Source organism: Cydia pomonella, chromosome 24, assembly GCF_033807575.1.
Source record: "Cydia pomonella isolate Wapato2018A chromosome 24, ilCydPomo1, whole genome shotgun sequence".
In the NCBI taxonomy this organism is placed as follows: domain Eukaryota; kingdom Metazoa; phylum Arthropoda; class Insecta; order Lepidoptera; family Tortricidae; genus Cydia; species Cydia pomonella.
Window position 1 is genome coordinate 6,660,568 of NC_084726.1, and position 20,668 is coordinate 6,681,235.

General features: G+C 36.7%; 2 protein-coding genes across 2 annotated transcripts; one reads left to right on the plus strand and one right to left on the minus strand.

Moving 5' to 3' along the window:
• The first annotated feature begins 408 nt into the window (after positions 1 to 408).
• LOC133531084 (ommochrome-binding protein-like) lies at positions 409 to 5,681 on the plus strand. The gene is made up of 2 exons (XM_061869182.1): positions 409 to 475; positions 4,670 to 5,681. The coding sequence occupies exon 2, from the start codon at positions 4,678 to 4,680 to the stop codon at positions 5,599 to 5,601; it is 924 nt and encodes a 307-aa protein (XP_061725166.1). The 5' UTR covers positions 409 to 475; positions 4,670 to 4,677; the 3' UTR covers positions 5,602 to 5,681.
• A 317-nt stretch (positions 5,682 to 5,998) lies between these two features.
• On the minus strand, positions 5,999 to 19,948 carry LOC133531085 (prostamide/prostaglandin F synthase-like). Its single transcript, XM_061869183.1, has 7 exons — positions 19,727 to 19,948; positions 17,722 to 17,817; positions 16,218 to 16,326; positions 12,185 to 12,313; positions 10,589 to 10,722; positions 8,712 to 8,783; positions 5,999 to 7,786 (listed from the first exon to the last, which is right to left on the minus strand). Exons 1-7 carry the CDS (start codon positions 19,859 to 19,861, stop codon positions 7,769 to 7,771), a joined length of 693 nt encoding a protein of 230 aa, XP_061725167.1. The 5' UTR covers positions 19,862 to 19,948; the 3' UTR covers positions 5,999 to 7,768.
• Positions 19,949 to 20,668: the final 720 nt, after the last annotated feature.

Genomic DNA, 20,668 nt, shown 5'->3' on the forward strand with positions numbered 1-20,668 from the left:
TGTAACAAAAGTTATTCAGTTTTTTGTGTCTCCTGAAAAGTAGGGTTCTTGCTTATACGCCCCTTTAGCATGAAGCCCTCGATATGCTCTTTGGCATGAGTTAAAAGCGGCGAAAGATCTTGTACGTGGTCTTCCCTTATGTACGGTCTTCTCCATATTGACCATAGTAATCTTACACATGAAACCAGGCTACTGTACCATTTTACTGTGTCTCTATATTAAACTAGTTGTTTATTTGGATTAATTTACTCAAAACTCTACTGCACTAGTAGTAGGTACAGATATAGTAGTAAAGAATAGTAAATCGCTAATTTTATAAACTGAAAGTTAAATACTTATCATATAAACATACTTACGTTCATCTCGTTTATTTGATACCGCTGACCCGCGACCAGGAGATAACTTATTTAATTATAATATAATAAACAAAACAGTCAGTCGGCCGTCGAAACTTGTACTGTACACTACGGACTGGGTGAGTACATATGTATTATATATAATTCAATGAAATTACATAGGTATTAGGGTAAAATAAACATGTTTTTATTATGAGATACTCTGCGTTCTGGGTCTACTAAGACAAGTCTGCAACGATTTTGATAGCGCACGCAGTGCAAGTGTTATTTTAAACGTCAAACTCTTATGAAATTATGACGTATAAATAACACTTGCACTGCGTGTGGTATCAAAATCGTTACAGACTTGTCTTGGTCTGACTCTATGCATCTTTCCTGTGGACTTTCAAAAAAAATTCTTACCAGACCCTTATATTTTAGGCATGATCCAACCTTCTGTATGACTGATAACCAAAAGCAGTATGATTAAACCCTCAGTACTTACAATGTACCCAAATCATTATTGGGGTCAATTTTATTACATTTTAGAAAAAGGTCACTTCTGTGGTCAATACAATCAAAGTTAACGCCTCTGGTACATACATATCCCGCTTTTCTTATTTCAGTCTCAAGTACTGAAAAAATGTATCCCGCCTGTAAAGGTGGCGCGTAAAAATTAGCTTTAGGTTCCCTTAACTTTCCGATGTCTACAGGAAAGATGCGAACGAGTCCGAACACCAATGCGAACTGCCAATGTAAAGTATACTATTATAGCTTGTAAGTTTGTAAATCGTTTTTTACCAAGTTGGTTATTTCACAGTGACTATTAAATTTAACAAAACAACTACCTATATATTCAATTAAAAATTATAAAAAAAACTCCTACGCTACGCTATATGCCAAAAATGCCTTACATCAGGTTGGAAAATAGCTGATACCCTTCAAACTGCAGGATCGATTTCTATAAAACATAGCTAAGAACTACCGCAAGGAAACTCGCTTTAACGTACAAAAAACCGCATCGAATCGGTCCATCTGTTGGTTAGAGTTGGAGAGCTACAGACAGATAGACAAACAAATAACACCCCTCTTTTTGCGTTGGGGGTTAAAAACAAAGGTACATATCATTTTAAATACATATAAGAAATTATTCATGCACCAAAAACCCCGGTAACACTCTCTCGATCAAACCTTATACCATTTTAATAAGGTTCGAAGTCAGTTAACATTGTGGACGATATGGGTAGAGCCGGACATTCCCACGTAAATTAAATAATCATTATGACTTTGTGCCATCGCTCTGTTACTATGACTATGACTCAGGGGTCACGCATACTTACATACTTATGGAGTTTACACTGGAATGAGGTCATTCCCAATTGCCGGTTATCCCCGTCTTTCCCAGATCGCCTGAGGTGAACCAATTAAAACTGCCCTTCCACCCCTGGAGCTCAGATTTTACATACAATGTATACCCCCCCCCCCCCCTCCTAAGGCTCCGGTGATATATGCAACTTACCCCCCCCCCCCCCAGTCACTGGCTTGTTACGCCCTTGTTACTAAGATATTATCTTATTTGTGTTTTTAGATGTTATTGAAATTAGTATTTTGATTAATTATTTCCTCAAACACTTATCAAAGTTTGTTTACATGACTTTTGCATCAGTAGGATACTTCGACAATGTTACAATAATCAAGTCAATTAAGTTCAAACGTCAGTATTTCATTGTTATTGTATTGTTTGTTAGGTAACAATAGTTAGATGTAATGCGTTGCCGGCCTTTAAGATGCACGATTAGGTAATTATGCATCTTTAAGGCCGGCAACGCATTACAACCCCTCTGGTGCTGCGGGTGTCCATGGGCGGCGGTAATCGCTTACCATCAGGTGATCCGTCTGCTCGTTTGCCTCCTGTATCATAAAAACATATTTTTTTCAAAAACGAAGTAATAGTACATTACGATACAAGTGCGAAAAATAGGAAATTCGAAACGAGTGGCGATAAATTAAAACACGACCGAAGGGAGTGTTTTAAATCGACACGAGTTGCGAATTACCTATTCGCACATGTATCGTACAACGTTTTACAGTACATATGGCCCTTTAAATGTTCGACACAGTAACGTAATATGCTACTTTTCGCACTAGTGCTATAAAGTAGCCCCATATGTACTGTAAAATATCTATTAAAGGTTTGTATCCTTGCAAGCATACCTAAATACTTACCCTACATCCCATCATAGAGATTGTCGTAGATCGTAGATGGCGCCACTCAAGCCAAAACCATGCGGCGCCATGTTTTAATGTCACGGATTGTTAACTTTTAAGAACAGAGTTACCATATAATGTACGGATTCGTACAGCGCCATCTTTAGTTAGGTATAAAATTTAAAACACGAATTCGGAGCACATTTCCCTTTGAACTCTTTAAGTCATAATCAAAACACGCCACAGTCACGGGCGCAAGCAAGCTAATGTAAACCTTACTTCAAAGCGTGGAGGTTATTTTCACAGCGTTCGCCATAAGACTTATAGTTGTCCATGGCGCTGTTAACACATTATAGTTACGACTCCTTTAGGTGTTCTTGGCGTTCAAAAGGTTAAGTAGTAATACAATAAATTAGCCTTTGATATAGCGAATTATGAGGCCATTTATTCTAATTTCGATGAATATTAAGCAAATATTTATAAATCAACCAACACACCTGAAGGCCGGCCATATTTTTTTTGTATATCTATATTAATAATTTCGTCCAGGGGTACGGTAGACCCGAATGAAATTATACTCAAATGAAAGAGCGTTAAAAAATAAGAGTTTTGAATCGACTACATATATTGGCAAAATTCGGATTATCGCGTATTTTGCATTTAAAAGTGTTAATTTAATGACAAACACATGACAAAAGGTAGGCCATATTTAATTTGGAAAATGACAGCGACGGGTGCGTTCGGAAATTGTGAACACGTTTGCGACGGCATGTTGGTTGGCACCCAGTGTGTAAGATGCACAAACTTTTTTTAAAGAATGACTATGTATGTCATGAATGAATGATGTATAAAGTAAGGCGCGGTAAATAAATTTTTCTATGGGAGGACAACCCTTCACGCCTACATTTTTAACCGACTTCAAGATTTCAAAAGAGGAGGTTATCAATTCGGTTGTATGTTTTTTTTTATGTTTGTTACTCCATAACTCCGTCATTTCTGAACAGATTTTGAAAATTATTTTTTTGTTTTAATTTATGTATATATAGATTAGTCCCGTTTTTGTCAAAACTCAGTTCTGATGATGGGATCCATGAGGAATCGAGGGCACTCTTCAAATGTTAAAGGCATACATATAGTGATTTTTGTATTTTATGTAATAAATCAAGCATTTACATTAAAAAAAATGATATTTGATGAAGTGGACCTGCTGATGATGATCAGAATGGAACTCTTCAACGACGCATAGTACACGTTTGGCGATTTCTCCTGTTCGCTGTGTTTGTTAAGTAAATTAAATTTTCAAAACAAATTTTTGACAAGTTCGAGTTCTGACGATGGGGTCCATGAGGAATCGAGTGAACTCTTCAAATATGAAAGGCATACATATAGTGATTTTTGTATTTTCTTTAACAAATCAAGCATTTACATTTAAAAAAGTAACATTTGATGAAGTGGAACTGCTGATGATGATCAGAATGGAACTCTTCAATGATGCATAGTTCACGTTTGGCAATTTGTTCTCTTTGCCAAGCAGTTAGGTTTTCAAGGCACATTTTTATATTTCTATCCTATTATTTTTTTATATTTTTTTTATATAGAAATTAATTGCTTTATCCTATTTAATTTTTTTAATAATTATCTGGTGCTTTATTTCATGCATGGTGTGAAATAATTTATCATAAATACAGTCGAATACCCTATTGCGGGTATCTTACCAGTCAACCATAGGGCAAATCTGAAATGTGTCAAGGTGGGTGCAGTGGCAAAAAAAAAAAAACATGTTACCTCCTTTTCTACATAATTAGGCGTAGGACGCTGTCTTTTCAATTTCATTGTATGAAATCTAAAATCAACAATAATCGTTCTTCCACCGGTCTCCCTAAATGAAGTCGTTTTTTTTTCTTAAAAAATATATAGCCGCATTTTTTTACTTACTAACTGAGTGCGCCAGAGTTATTATTTTACCCGAGCAAAGCCGGGTTTTCGTCTAGTATTTTATATTGTTATCAAGCGATAAATAGACAATCAAATTAAAAGTTGCTATCCACATTTTTTATGAAGTAAATCATTGCTTATAAAAAAGGTATTATTTAATTCTAATACAAAATTGTTTTCATCTTTCACAGGTTCAAAAATGAAGATCATCTTCCTGCTTTCAATACTTACATCTTCCATAATCGCGAAAACCTCAAAATGTCACAGCTGTTTTATGGGAGTGTGTTACCAAAGGACGAAAATCTTCGGCGGCACAGAAGTGACATCTGCAGGCGGAAATACTTACCAAATAACTGGACAACTTGCTGTGGATAGATATAAGGAAAAAAACATCCTATATTTCCACTATGTTAAGAATAATGTAGACTACACAGGAGCTTATGATCTGAACAATGATATAGCTTATACAATTGCTAATATTTCTTTTTCATTTGCCCGCGCCGTAGCCCCAAATGGAGATGTGTATATGTCTGGGCCTAAAGGTATTTACAAATATATTGCAGCTTCAAACACTACAGTCTTACATGGACTTAAAGATTCTACAGTTTGGCATATGCAATATAAAGATAAGTTACACTACAATATCCATTCAGAACCAGGCTTGAATGTTTTAGAGAAAAAAGCATCACCGATTTCAAGTTTGAAGTCTTACATGATAGAGGATTTTGTAATAGATAAATATGGTGATATATATTTCTTAACGAACACGACTATATATCGTTTGAAGCATGATTCTAATGAAGTTGAAGATTTAGTAGACCAAATATATCTTTTAACGACAGATAGGAATGGTAACGTATATTTCGCACACACTGCGACTTCGGGTATTTATAAAATAGATTATTCTATAGATAGAATAGTAAGTGTTGGAGCGTTTGGGGGTAACGGTGGTACGCCTTTAAAATTCGTGTTCGACAATTTAAATAATGTTGTATATCTTGATGAAGACCAGGCGTTGTATTTTCTAAGGCCGACTTATAGAGGATGTAAAGTATCTTCGAATGTGACTGGTAAAAGAAGAATGCTGAGTGTTTATGCTACTGATCTGTGGGTAGCCTCATAGGCCCTAAAAGTCACAAATTCTGAGAAAAGTGATAAAGGAATTGTACATAATATCTTCTAAATAAATTATTCCATTATTTACTAAGTTTTTAATTCCCCTATAGCGGCTCCACTTCATTCTTCTGACTTTGGTAAAAATAACCAATATAAACCAAAATGAATGAATATCAAAAATGTGTTACCGAGGGTCATAAAAAACAAATGTTCACGTGGGACTAACAACTAATTCGCGAATAAATCGAATATACACCTTAAGGGCCCGAAGGAGACATCACTTATGGGCCCAGGAGTGTATTTTATTTTCACATTATTTTTATTCAGTATGACCATCTTAATACATTTTTGACATATTTTATATTCAATTTAACACCTTAACAAGTAATAAAAATAAAAACAAATATTATTTAGATTCGTTTTATTTTTAAAACAAAATATACATTTTTGTCATGATAATTTATATAACAATTATTTAACCTTTTGAACGCTTTACGTCTTGAACAAAAACGACACTTACACGCCAAGGTAACGGGCGGAAGCGAGCTAATAAACCTTGCTTGAAAGTGTTAAGGTTACTTTGACAGCATCCGCCATATCACCTATAGTTGTCCTTGGCGCTGTGGGCACAACTAGTAACGACGACTTAAGGTGTTCTTGGTGTTCAAAAGGTTAATTCTTGACACATTAGCCTTATAAATTTTAATACATTTTTAACAGTCATTCTAATTTTTTCAATAATTTTGATATCAAAACTTATTCATTCCTTAGTTCTCCCGGTTCTTCAAATTAATATGCACTTTTTATTACAAATTCCTTTACTTTATAGCCCACAACGATAGAGGCAACAATTATAATTTAAAATATACTCATAAGTTTAATTACGTGACAAAAACCTTTTTATTATTTATAATTTTTTCTCATATCCTTAATTTAATATTTTTCCCATAGTCTTTAATAATTTTAAGTCTTAAGTGTTTAGATCATTTATAAATCTAAGCATTTTATCCCATGCACCTTATTTAAGGCTAATCATGCATTTAATCATTAACTCATAGCCTTAAATATTCCATCATTTTAGTTAACCAATATTTTAGACCCATTGTCCCAATCACCTCTATCTATAGGAAATCTATTCCACATTCACATAGCCTAAATTCTTTAATATATTTTATTTACCAGCCTACCAAATATAAATAATATAATAATTCAAAACGTTGATAATATTTTTTTTTTTTTTATAAATATGTCGTAGTCTAACTACTGTTTTAACGTTTTATATGACATTTCAATTAAAATTTCAGGTTTTGGCAATCCCGTCTCATTATTTACCATGAAAAATATTTACTTTGTTTGTAAAATAATAAACTGTTACGAATGCGTAGAATTTCAAGCGTACCTAACTGTTAATCAACTACTAATTTGAATTACATTTCAACTATGAAACTCTCGTGAGACTTGAACATATTAAAATTATTTTTAACTTGCTATTCACGAATTATTAAGTTGAATAAACGATATGTTTTTGTGGATCTTGGACTGGAGCACCGACTGCACCGTTCCTCTACTGATCGATCGCGCGACGTGTATAGTATGAATCTTATGAAATGAACTTTATGAAATGAATTTTTCGGCTCGGGCCCTAATATTTACGGCACAAGCATATATCGTGATAGTATTAAAGTTCAAATTTATGTAACAGCTTATACGAAGGACAATCAGCGACGCGGGTAGCAAAAACACATTATTTTTTGAGATAACAAATCTTGTTACATCCGAATGGGCTGGTTCATGAATTTGAACCATATAAATAGGATGGTAAAATTGGTTTCCAAACGGCTTATTCCCTGTTACTAATGACGGCGTGTAGTAGCAGAAGTACTCGCTGCATAAAGGAAACAATACCTTTTGTTTAATAGATTAGGCTCCGAGCCGAAAAAGTCATTTCATAAAATTCATACTATACTCATTCATTGAAACATGTTGAGCGTTTATTCTACTTAATGATACGTTACTTTTATTTATTTATTTGAATGTAAAGTATATAATATAATGTACTTGGTGAAAATTTGGAACTATGTGTCATATAGCAACCAATGTGTAACTACTGTGTTAAATTAAGCCTTTTCTTACATCGACGCTCCGCCCATATGGAGTGTAACTTCTGCCAGAAGTTAGGATTTCGTCTCTGTCTGAAAAACGGAAGGTTTGTATATGGTGATTAAGAAGTCTAACTACAGTATTAATGTTATTTTAATTTGGACGACATTTATTTAAACTTAAAACAACATTATTATGCAACACTAAATAAAATACTTTCTAAATTATAATTCTAAAATCTAATGAGTTTCTCGGAACTTATGTACGAAATATCATTTGATATTTACCACTAGCTTTTCGGTGAAGGAAAACATCGTGAGGAAGCCTTCATACATCTGCGGATAAATTCAAAGGTGTATGTGAAGTCCCCAATCCGCATTGGGCTAGCGTGGGGACTATAGCCCAAGCCCTCTCGCACATGAGAGGAGGCCTGTGCCCAGCAGTGGGACATATATAGGCTGAATTACGAGTATTATTTTTACACTACCATAAAACTACTTTTAGTTTCAAACAAATTTAATGGTTATTAAATCAAAAAATTAGAAAATGAATAACAATATAATGGTGACATTCTCCAATCTGTCACTTAAAATTCTGTGCACTGGGTCCGACTCTTTTTCTGTGATAACCTGTGGGGGCTAGCCAAATCGTACGTCGACTAACGCCAAACGAAAAGAAAAACGCGGACAAGTGCGAGTCGGACTCGCCCACCGAGGGTTCCGTACTTTTTGGCATTTGTTGTTATAGCGGCAACAGAAATACATCATCTGTGAAAATTTCAACTGTCTAGCTATCACGGTTCATGAGATACAGCAGACGGACAGCGGTGTCTTAGTAATAGGGTCCCGTTTTACCCTTTGGGTACGGAACCCTAAAAATGTATATTTTCATTTTGGCTAGGAGTGATACCTTGGGGAAGGTATTACTTTAGGCGATTATCACACTGGATACGATTCGCACGCTCATATGTTTGAGCGAGACAACGCATCCCGCTCGCCTTAGTTAAATATTACGTACCGGGCAAGCATTCTCATCTGGTTTCTTGTTCGCCATGGTATCTGGATTGTACTCATGCTCCAAACCAAACGCCTGAAAAATATTTCAACATTTTACATTTATCTGTGTAACTCTACTTCAGGGGGGCTAGCCAAGTTGACAATCGTTCGGAGATGAACGAAACGAAACACTTTCTTTATCGCACTAATATGGAAGAGTGAGAGAGAAACAATAGCGTTTGGTTTTTTCTCCAAATGATTTTCATCTTAGCTAGACCCCGGCTGTTTAACAGTGGCGTAGTAAGCATTTTCATTGGGCAAGCCGGTTGTATGGTTTTTCTTCGTCAACTGAATGATAATAGAGACAATAGCGTTTAGTTTTTTCTGCAAATGATTGTCATCTTAGCTAGACCCCGGCTGTTTAATAGTGGCGTAATAAGCATGTTCATTGGGCAAGCCGGTTGTATGGTTTTTCTTCGTCAACTGAATGATAATAGAGACAATAGCGTTTAGTTTTTTCTGCAAATGATTGTCATCTTAGCTAGACCCCGGCTGTTTAATAGTGGCGTAATAAGCATGTTCATTGGGCAAGCCGGTTGTATGGTTTTTCTTCGTCAACTGAATGATAATAGAGACAATAGCGTTTAGTTTTTTCTGCAAATGATTGTCATCTTAGCTAGACCCCGGCTGTTTAATAGTGGCGTAATAAGCATGTTCATTGGGCAAGCCGGTTGTATGGTTTTTCTTCGTCAACTGAATGATAATAGACCGCGGGTCAGGAGCATATTTCGTCAGTCATCGCCTACCGGCTGATACTTTCTCAAATGATAGTTTAGATGCTGTTTTAAACATGTAAAAAATACGCTCCTTACCACTTTATGCAAAAGTATGCGTAATGTGTAAATTGCGTAATCCGTTTATGGCGTTTCAGGCATTTCACTTGATGATACATGCAAAGTTTCATTATTTTTTATTGCTATCACAAAATATTCTTGCAAGCTGACGTTCTTACCACCGCGATATAACCGGCTGACGATTTTGTAAATTAACAGTAGCACCTGAATTATCATCTGACAGAGTATTAAACGGGAGGCGATGACATTTTTTTTTACGTGTTTCGGTGGCTGCCATTCCTCAACACCAACGAAGCGGCAGCTGACGTCCACGAGGGTTCATCATACATAGCCGTTAACCACTATACGAGTTTACACCCGGGAGGCGATTGGTCACGGAAAGGTAAGGAGTCCATGTTTCAAAATAATCAAGCTGGTGTTATATGGACGTCGCGGCTTCGTTGAGGGAACAATAACTTGAACAGTCGCGGTGAGATATATCGGAGCGACCAGATTGCTGAATAATATCTGAGCATGCACTTTAATGCTGTGATAATAGAAGTTTTGCTTAGATATTTAAACACCTTTGCCGCTCCATCAAAAAAAATATGACCACTCTACAGTTCTCAGCCAATGTGCTCAAAAATATCTAAACATGGTAACGCGCTGACAATAGAAGCATGTTCAGATATTTATGAGTATCTTTGATGCTCCAATAGATCTGTTGGCGGCGATACTACTTTATGCAATAAATTATTGGTTAGTTTGTTTTCATAAGTAATTAAGTAGAAAATAAAATCATATAATAATGCCCATAAAAACAAGTTCGTATTAGATAGTATTAGAGTTCAACTAGAAAAGCTCTGAAATAAGGAACAGAATTATTACATTACGATACAACTGCGAAAAGTACGAAATTAACTATTCGCGCGTGTGTCGTACGTTTTACAGTACATATATTATGGTCCTTTAAATACATATGCACGTAAAGTGCTAATTACCGCACTAGTGCGGTAAAGTAGGACCATATGTACTGTAAAGGAACATTACGACGATTACGACATACCTGCAAAATATCCTTATTCGGATAATGTTCCGCCGGCCCGGTCTGAACGAAATGCTTCGCCACCTCTCCTCCCTTTTTGACCAACAATGCCCCTCCAGTTTGCACCCAATCCCCTTTCAGATCCCCGCCAAGATCTAAACAACAAATCTACTTTAAAAATGAAAGTTAACGGCCACTTCTTCTTACAAACATACCCAATTTCTACTCTGGATATTGCAGAAAAAGTTTTTACACAATTTGCTGTATATAAACCATAGCTATGCCCCTTCGTTAGATTTTTTTTTATTATAATAAAAGTTAGGGCAAAAAACAAATTAAAAACAAATTGGAAGACCGCAATTCTTATAATGACAAAAAATATCGTAAAAGTTAAAGTAAGATAGCTGTATTTTTTTCCATAATGTTAATATACAGAGAGGAGATTGGGCACTATGTTTGTACGAAAAAGCGGTCGTCCACTTTCCTCTCATAACCAGTGAAATAACCTTAAAAACGTCCAAATTCGGTAAATGGTCGGCCGGGCCGCTTTGCACGAAGTAGAGGGATAGTCGGCCATTTTGTAAAATTATAGCGCCGCCATTTTGAAGTCCGTCGCCGACTGTGTCGGTTCGGATACTTGGTTGGTCATTTATTTTAATTTTTAGCTTATAAATACTAAATACTAGTGTGTTCATCTATATTCATTAACAAGAGAACTAAAATGTGCCATCTAATTGGCACGTTTTTAATTGGACAATTAAGCTAACTAGCCTAACTGCTGTTATTACCGCAGTTCTATTTAATCACGAATGACATTCTGATAAAGACAATGACAAATTGTAGACAGAAGAAACGTTGGTAGCCTAGCGTTAAAGCGTGCAACTTTCAATCCGAAGGTCGTGTCTTCGAACCTAGGCTACCAATGAGTTTTCAGAAAAACATCGCGAGGAAAACGTCAAATTTGAATAAGGCTGTTTCCCCGCTGGGTTAAAAGGTTTTGCAGGTTTTCGTAGAATCTTGAGATTATAGGGATTCGCCGAATCATGGGATAGATACCAAGATTTTACATTAAATTTCATTCTCTTCTTTAAAGTTTGCCGAACCCCGACCTATCTTTACAATAGAACTCAGCTAAGCTCTTCCCCTTGGAGATGGCATCTCTCCACTGCTTCCAAAACAATGAGGTTAGGATTCTGATGGTGTTGAACCGTTTGAAGCCCAAGTTCCGATAGGTCGACAGGTTCACGTTGGTCTGGGATTTACTACAAAACTCACCGTCTTCCACGTAGCACAGGTCTGGAATTTACAATAGAACTCACCCATGCTTTTCCTCTTAGAAATGGCATCTCTCGACTGCTTCCAAAACGGCGAGGTTAAGATGCTCACGGTTTTAAAACACTTGAAGCCCAGGTTCCGGTAGGTCGACCGGTCTTCGACTCCAGGTCTGGAATTTACAATAGAACTCACCCATGCTTTTCCCCTTAGAGATGGCATCTCTTGGCTGCTTCCAAAATAGCAAGGTTAAGATTTTCACGGCGTTTAACCTTGTAGCCTAAGTTCCGGTAGGTAGACAGGTTTTCGACTAGGTACAGGTCTGGAATTTACAATAAATCTCACCCATGCTCTTCCCCTTAGAGATGGCATCTCTCGATTGCTTCCAAAGCAGCGAGGTTAAGATGCTCACAGTGTTGAAGCGCTTGAAGCCCAGGTTCCGGTAGGTCGACAGGTCTTCCACATAGTATAGGTCTGAAATTTATAAAAATTCACATTTAGGTACAAACAATATGGGTAGCCCTGTAAGTAGTACCGAGCTACTAACATGGCGATGTATGCAGCTCGGGTGCGCGCGACCCGCCCCTCGCACCCCGCACGATTGCCCTGTCTAGATGGCTTCGTCGAATGACTGTATTGTTTTATAGACTGCGCTGAGGCTATACAACGCAATCTGCTTGTCAGCTGTCAAAACTGCGGGTACAATATATTACACTACATTACTCGTAATAGTTGTCATCGCAACTACCCATACTAATATTATAAATCCGAAAGTGTGTCAGTCTGCCTGTATGGGCTGTATGTTACCTTAAACCGCTGTGTAAATTGAATAACTGGCATAACGCTTTATCCAGGCGTTATAGATGCCTTTCAGATAAAGAAATTTGTATGGGGATCCAATAAAAAGCAAATTGGATTAAAAATAAGCTACCGAAATTACTAATTCCACGCAAACGAAGTCATTTTTTATACTAAATCGGTGGCAAACAAGCATACGATCCGCCTGATGGTACACAGTCTCCGTAACCTATGAACGCCTGCAACTCCGGAGGAGTAACATGCGCGTTGCCGACCCTAACACTTCGCAACCTCGTTGAGCTCTGGCAACCTTACTCACCGGCAGGAATATTTGTACGTTACGTACTAATATACATACATGTGCCCCTCCCCCACAAAAATCAACAGACTGTTTTGTCAGTGGGGCGACACTCCTTCCTTCGGATTTTCCCGGCTCCGTTCGGATCAGCAATGCTCCGAGCAATTATTAGGATTGGCACAACTTGACGTCCCTAATACGTGCACGACCACAGATAAGATAATGACTTGAATTTTGACAACCCTAAATGGCGAAAGGGACAGCATAATTCGTCCCTGAACCGCTGTCAATCTTCGGTTTTGTAGGAAGTGACATATCTGTATGGTAGTACAGTCGGCGTCAAATACTTCGTAGCAGTCAAAGTGGCCAAATAGTTCGGTACACCATACTAAATATTTGACTGCTACGAAGTATTTGACGCTGACTGTACTATCATTTATTCTGTGGTTTTGTACGGAAAATAACAGACAAGGTGTCTCCAGTTGGTTAAATTCTCTAAGTCCCACGCAAACAAATAAATTTGACGACCGGTCTGGCCTAGTGGGTAGTGACCCTGCCTATGAAGCTGATGGTCCCGGGTTCAAATCCTGGTAAGGGCATTTATTCATGTGATGAGCATTGATATTTGTTCCTGAGTCATGGGTGTTTTCTATGTATTTAAGTATTTATAAATATTTACATATTATATATATCGTTGTCTAAGTACCCTCAACGCAAGCCTTATTGAGCTTACTGTGGGACTTAGTCAATTTGTGTAATAATGTCCTATAATAAGAGAATAAGAAAGACACAATAACCCCCTTATTCAAAAACGTGTACTAAAGTTACGATTCCGCTGATCATCGTTGGTCCCTTTCCATCATACCAATACGTCGGAAAGGGACAAACGATGATCAGTGGCATCGTAACTTTAGTACACGTTTATGAATAAGGGGGTAAGTAGGTATTTATTTAATGATAGGTTGATTGACCATGTTATCATTGTTACGTGCAATAATACAATAATAAATATATTTTCCGCTGAACTAATGATAAACCTCGGCCGAGATATGCCCTTGAAAAATAAAAAATATCAATATAAAGTGACCTAGAATAGTTTTAATATTTAAAAGCGAGTAACGAAATGACTGGCTTTTTCAAACTGGATTAGTAATTTTCATTTTAAAATAGAGCACTTCAAAAGGCTGGTAATGTGAAAATTGTGTAATAAGCCAATCATCGAGTAGTCTACCCTAATTTCTTATGTCTATAGGTTTTGTTCTGTGAAATCTTTTTCCATACATACTACAAGTTACGTGAATTAAACTGTATGTCAATGCCAGAAAGACGAAAATGCTTTACTTAGCATCCAATTTAAACAGATCGAAACTTCTTTAAAGAAACATAGATAATAGTCTTTTCAAAAGTACCTAAAAGGAAATTATCGTAATCGTAGGCTTTGTTAAAAAAAATATTTAAAAGTTATACAAGTCAATCATAAATTATAGGGTTATAAATTAGTGTTAGTATTTCTATATGTATTGAGTGTTTTTTTTTAATACTACGTCGGTGGCAAACAAGCATAGGTCCCGCCTGATGGTAAGCAGTCTCCGTAGCCTATGGACGCCTGCATCTCCAACCCCAGAGGTGTTACATGCGCGTTGCCGACACTAACACTCCGCACCCTCGTTGAGCTCTAGCAACCTTACTCCCCGGCAGGAACACAACACTATGCGTAGGGTCTAGTGTTATTTGGCTGCGGTTTTCTGTAAGGTTGAGGTACTTCACCAGTTGGGCTCTGCTCTAGATCTGGAATTGAATTTGCTGTGCTGTGCCCTACCACACAAAGCGAGATGACATTCACATAAAGTTGAAATATAAAAAAAATTGAAGTCGCGATATGATAAGTAGATAGATACCAAGGTGTCTTTGTCAATTTTATAACTCCGGACCTTCGCTGCTCGTACCATCTCTACGCCGACGACCTGCAACTCTATGACCGATGTAACATTGCTGACCTTACTGCCACCATTGATAAGTTAAATCTGGACCTCATACACATCCAACATTGGTCTCAGAAGTTCGGTCTATTCGTTAACCCCTCCAAGTGTCAGGCCATTGTCATAGGCGGCGCCCGACAGCTCCTTAAACTCGAATTTATACCTCCTGTATACTTTAGTGGCACGCCTATTCCCTACAGCCAAAGTGTAAAAGACTTGGGTGTCTATATCGATAGTACCCTGAGCTGGAGGACACAGATAGCTGAAATAAGCCGCAAAGTTACTGGTTCTCTTCATGCTCTCAACAGACTTAAACACTTTTTACCTATTAAAACCAAAATATTATTAGTACAAACTTTAATCCTACCAATAATCGACTATGGCGATGTGTGTTATCCGGACTTAAATGAGGAGCTCTTGGACAAATTAGATCGTTTAATGAATAATTGTATCCGTTTTGTTTTCTGTCTCCGCAAATACGATCATGTCTCCTCATTCCGCTCAAAACTTGGCTGGTTTCCCATTCGAATTCGGCGCAACATTCGCATGCTCTGCACCCTCTTTTCTGTTCTTAACGACCCTCAGTCCCCCGAATATCTAAAATCTTTGTTCCACTACTATGGTGTCTCTCGTGTCCGTCAGCTTCGCTCTTCTGGCAATTTATCTCTGTCTATACCATCTCACCGAACTGGTTACATGTCCGATTCTTTCTCTATTCAGGCAGCTCGCCTTTGGAATAGTCTCCCTGTCAAAATTAGACAGTGTCCGAACAGGTTTGCTTTTAAAAAATCCTTAAGTGAGCACTTTGCTGGTAGTACTGGAAAATCTTAATGTTTCTGCTTTGTAAGTTCATCTGATTTCATATATATATAATATATATATGTATGTATATGTAAGTATATGTATTTGTATCAATATTATTAATATATATGTATGTTTATGTATGTGTATTTTTTATGAATGTATTGTGTTCGTACTTGTATCAATTGTATCACCTATACCTATGTTTTTGCACCGCCTACAACTTATCTGCTTTGCCTAAAGGTTGACTGGTAGAGAATGCCTTACGGCATTAAGTTCGCCTATTGTACAGTGTGTTTTCTTATGTGCAATAAAGATTAAATAAATAAATAAATAAAGGTGTCCATGGGCGACGGTTATCGCTTACCATCAGGCGATTCGTCTGTTCGTTTGCTTCCTATATCATAAAAAACCAACAGATCGTTTAATTCCTTCAACAGTAGATATTCAGTTAAATTTATTATTATTTTTCTGACCAGGCTGAAACAAGAAAAAAAAATACCTCCATCAAAGAAGTTTCCATCGATGAACTCCTTGGATCCCACCTCTTCCACCCCCACTCCAACCAGCTTGATGTCATGCTTCTGCAGAACCGGAGCTATTTCAGCCAGCTAGAATAATAAAAATACACAAATGAGTAAATATTGTAGGTAATATAAATAAATATTTAAAGATAGTAAGCAGTCACCGTAGCAAATGGACGCCTGCAACTCCAGAGGTGTTACATGCGCGTTGCCGACCCTTTAAAAATCTGTAAACTCCTTTTTTGAAGAACCTTTTTCTATACTATGATTTTTTTTGTGTAAATTCCAGGGAGTTCTGTTATTGGCTATGCTTATAAGTACTCATGTTTTTTGTATATTATTTATTGTAAACGCTATAGAACTTTACTATAAAATAAATAAATAAAATACAAGATTTTTTCAACCACTTATTAGCCATAATTCGCGGTTTCGTGGTTGGTTTCATAGTAAAACGTTGCTCAGTTATGGCGTTTATACATCGTGGGCCCATATAACCCGACAGATAATAACAGGGTGTCTGTCTTGCAATATTTGAGTAGTGAATATGTAGGACATACTGAACTATTTTACTATATGAACCAACCCCGACAACCAAAATAAAAATCTGCTATCTCATACATTCCAATTATATAATCAAACTTTTCTAAGGAGCAGCAGGTTTTTTTCACAATTTTGGGATTCGCTCCGTATAAGTTTTTGGCAAAAAAAAACATTTTTAATACAAGCTTTTATCGCGGACTGTACTTTTCTTTCCACGGGCAACTAATATTCATCGAGACAATTCTAGCAACTCCAAACACAATTTGAATGAGTTGTTTTATCGCAGATATGGTCAGATATAACAAAATCCTTCTGTATAGGTACCTCGCATCATTTGGATGAGAAATTAACAGCCCGTAAGTACAGTCAAGTGGAAAAATATAGGTTTATACAACCTTACTCAAATACGTCTAGTAGTGGCGTAACCACCGGGGTAGTTTTCAAGCATACCTACTTTTTTTAATAAGAATAATGATCAACATGCGATTTTTAGGGAATAAAATAGAACGGAATGTATTTCATCATAAACAGTAAAATAAACATAAACATAATGAACTACACATAAACAACTTTTTTAAACTTTTAAATAACAACATTAAAGATTTAAATAAATACCCAATAGGATTACCGCGAATATCGAAATTCTTTGTTTTTTACAGTACATATGGTGATACTTTACCGCACTAGTGCGATAATTAATTAGCACATTAGGTAACTATGTCGAAAATTCAAAGGGCCATATGTATATGTACTGTAAAACTCTGTATGATACATGCGCGAATAGGTAATTCAGGACTCGTGTCAATTTAAAATATTTCGCCACTCGTTTCGAATTTCCTATTTTTCGCACTTGTATCGTAATATACTATTCTCTATCTCTAAAAATTCTGGGTTTCACCAATTCACAGACATATTGAATAACTTTACTACTACATTACTTACCTCTTTAGCCCAGAGACGGCAGAACACGCAGCCCCAGCGTCTGAAGAAGATGATCACAGTGTTCTGGTCCTGCCAGAAACTCTGCAACTCCACGGACTGAAAAAATAATATCCAATACCGTAAACGGGCATTCCATGGGTTGCCCTGGACAAACGCATTTTCTTTCGTATATTACCTACCTAATTAATTATAAGATGTAATGAAAAGATGTGTCCTACCGAGTTTCTTGCCGGTCCCATATTGGGATACCCTCCTCCAATTGAGGGGGGATTCAAATCTTCTCGGGTCAGAGGTGTAGGGTGCCGGTGTAGCTTTATTTGTTCTTTTAATTTTACATATGCCTACTTGAAAAATAAACTATCTTTATCTTTACATAAGTACTCAATAATTTTTTACATCCAATATGACTGAAAAAAAAAAACAGCCAAGTGCGAGTCGGACTCGCCCACCGAGGGTTCCGTACTTAAATAATAAATAAACATTATGGGACATTATTACACTAATTGACTATGTGACCACAGTAAGCTCAATAAGGCTTGTGTTGAGGGTACTTAGACAACGATATTATAATATATAAATATTTTAGAAATACTTAAATACATAGGAAACACCCATGACTCAGGAACAAATATCCATACTCATCACACGAATAAATGTGATTTGAACCCGGGACCATTGGCTTCATAGGCAGGGTCACTACCCACGAGGCCAGACCGGTCATACTAAATTACTTTTTAGTTTTTGTTGTTATAGCAGCAATAGAAATACATTATCTGTGGAATTTTCAACTGTCTAGCTATCACCTGAGATACAGCCTGGTGAAAGATGGACAGATAGACAGACACACAGACAGACAGACAGACGGACGAACAGCGGTCTTAGTATTAGGGTCCCGTTTTCCCCTTTGGGTATGGTACCCTAAAAATACTACACTTTACCATAACTTTAAAACTAATTTTAATTTTGAAAATTACTATTTTACAAACCACTTTATGTATTTTTTTTACATCTTGGCCAGCATACTACAATAACCTGTGCATTAAATCTGTGTCATCATCAGAATATGAAAGATGTCTATTAATAGAAGGGCTTAACTCAACAACTTCCAAAAGTTTATCAAGCGCTGCCCCCATTAAATGTTTTTTTGTATACCATGTTGGTGAAAAAAAGCATACAGCCAGCTTGACATTAAGCAGTCACAGTAGCCTATGGACGCCTGCAACTCTCAGGGCTGCTGAATATTTACTTTTGTCTTTCAATCTGGCAATCGTAAACAAATCCCTGAAGTTTCAACCTAATTATTGGTTTACATTGTTGAGGGTATTATCTTGGTATACAATAATACTCTAAATTCTAATTACCTACTCTATCAAATAATTATGTTCCGTACAAAGTTTTTTTTTTTCCAAGTGCAGTAAGAACAATAACCACCCTGTTTTTCATTATTTTGTTATATTACTTTAGTATATTATTATAAGTTTTATCTAGGAAAAACTCTGAAATTTATCATAGTCTGTAACATATCTATAGATTGATTTTATCGAATAAATTTTAGGCTACTACAATTTAATCTAGTGAAAAGATAAATATAATTAGGCTTATTTCATTATTGATTACCACATAATATAGTCTGTGCTCACTGATTTAGTTATGGAATTTTTTTATCAGCTAATACCACAGATATGAGGAAGTTAACAAGTTAGGTACTCTAACACAATTACTAGACCATTACTACTTGCATTCTAATCAGCAGTCTTGACATCAATTACACAATTTAATTGCTTAACGTGTAAGGTACTGGTGGATGAACCAACAATACCTTTGCCTAACCGGTTTCGCGGGGCTTGGCGTAAAAAATAAAAATTAATGGACTTTGATATGTCTTATTTACGCCGCTTAAAAATAACCAAAATCTTTTCTAACCATACAACTCACAATATCTAAGTATTTCTAGCTAATCATAGTTGAAAAATTTAAAATGAATATACATAGTTCAAAAACTTACTTCCCCGCTAGGAATTCCTTTAACTTTCTGTGCACCGATTGCTGCTATGTCTAGAGACATTTTGTTAATATAAGGATAAACGTGTACAGTATTATTAGTAAAAAATAATGTGCAACGCCGAAAAAACGAGTGCATTAACAAATCTGCCGGGCAGAACTGTGTAAGTCTAGCGTCTAGCCGACTTACTTGCTGAATGTAAATAAAACGAAACGAACACGAAATGCGTAATATACGAAGAAACTTCATATCATTGTCAATGTCAATATGACTTTGACAGCCTTAAAACGGACATATACACAGCTTGCCTACCACCTAAGTGGCTACGGCTTGAGTATCAAATTTTGTACTGAGAACAGACAACTTGATTCTCCCATAAGAGATTGTTCTCCTTGCCTCTATCCTCCATAAGCCAATTACATCCACATGCTATCGGGCCCGATGTTGGGCCCGACATCGGACCAAGTTCGACATGTTACTTCTCTGTTAAACTTGTAAATTCGTACGTAAGTGTGACAGGGGAGGCAACACAGTAGGCCCTCTGAGCAAGAGTCATTTTCCGTTTCACCAAATATCAGTACATCGATAACAATATTTGAAAACTAAATAAATTGCTCAAATGCAAAAATATCAAACATTGAACATTTTTGGCAATTAGAGACAAAGTATTTTTACATGTCAAAAATGGTTAAAGATTTTCTACTGATTCGTAAAACGGAAATCGACTCTTGCTCGCCTGAAGTCGAGCCCAACATCGGGCCCGTTAGCATGTGGATGTAATTGGCCCTTAAAATTTTAATTCGTTAATTCTCTTTGTAGTAGTTCGTAGAGCCCTGGGGGCCTACCGCAAAAATTCGTCAATTGCGGGCATTTTTCTCTGTCACTCTAATCATCTCATACTGAGAGTAAAAGAGTAAGATCCCGTAATTTGAGAATTCCTGTTTT

What these genes read in the sequence shown, in the direction of transcription:
- LOC133531085 (XM_061869183.1), bottom strand. Translation starts at nt 19,861, where the DNA reads ATGCACTCGTTTTTTCGGCGTTGCACATTATTTTTTACTAATAATACT. An exon ending in GCCGTCTCTGGGCTAAAGAG is followed by an intron (nt 16,327 to 17,721) that starts GTAAGTAATGTA and finishes TTATTATTCTAG; the next exon opens with CTGGCTGAAATAGCTCCGGT. An exon ending in CTCTAAGGGGAAGAGCATGG is followed by an intron (nt 10,723 to 12,184) that starts GTGAGATTTATT and finishes TTTGTTGTTTAG; the next exon opens with ATCTTGGCGGGGATCTGAAA.
- LOC133531084 (XM_061869182.1), top strand. Translation starts at nt 4,678, where the DNA reads ATGAAGATCATCTTCCTGCTTTCAATACTTACATCTTCCATAATCGCG.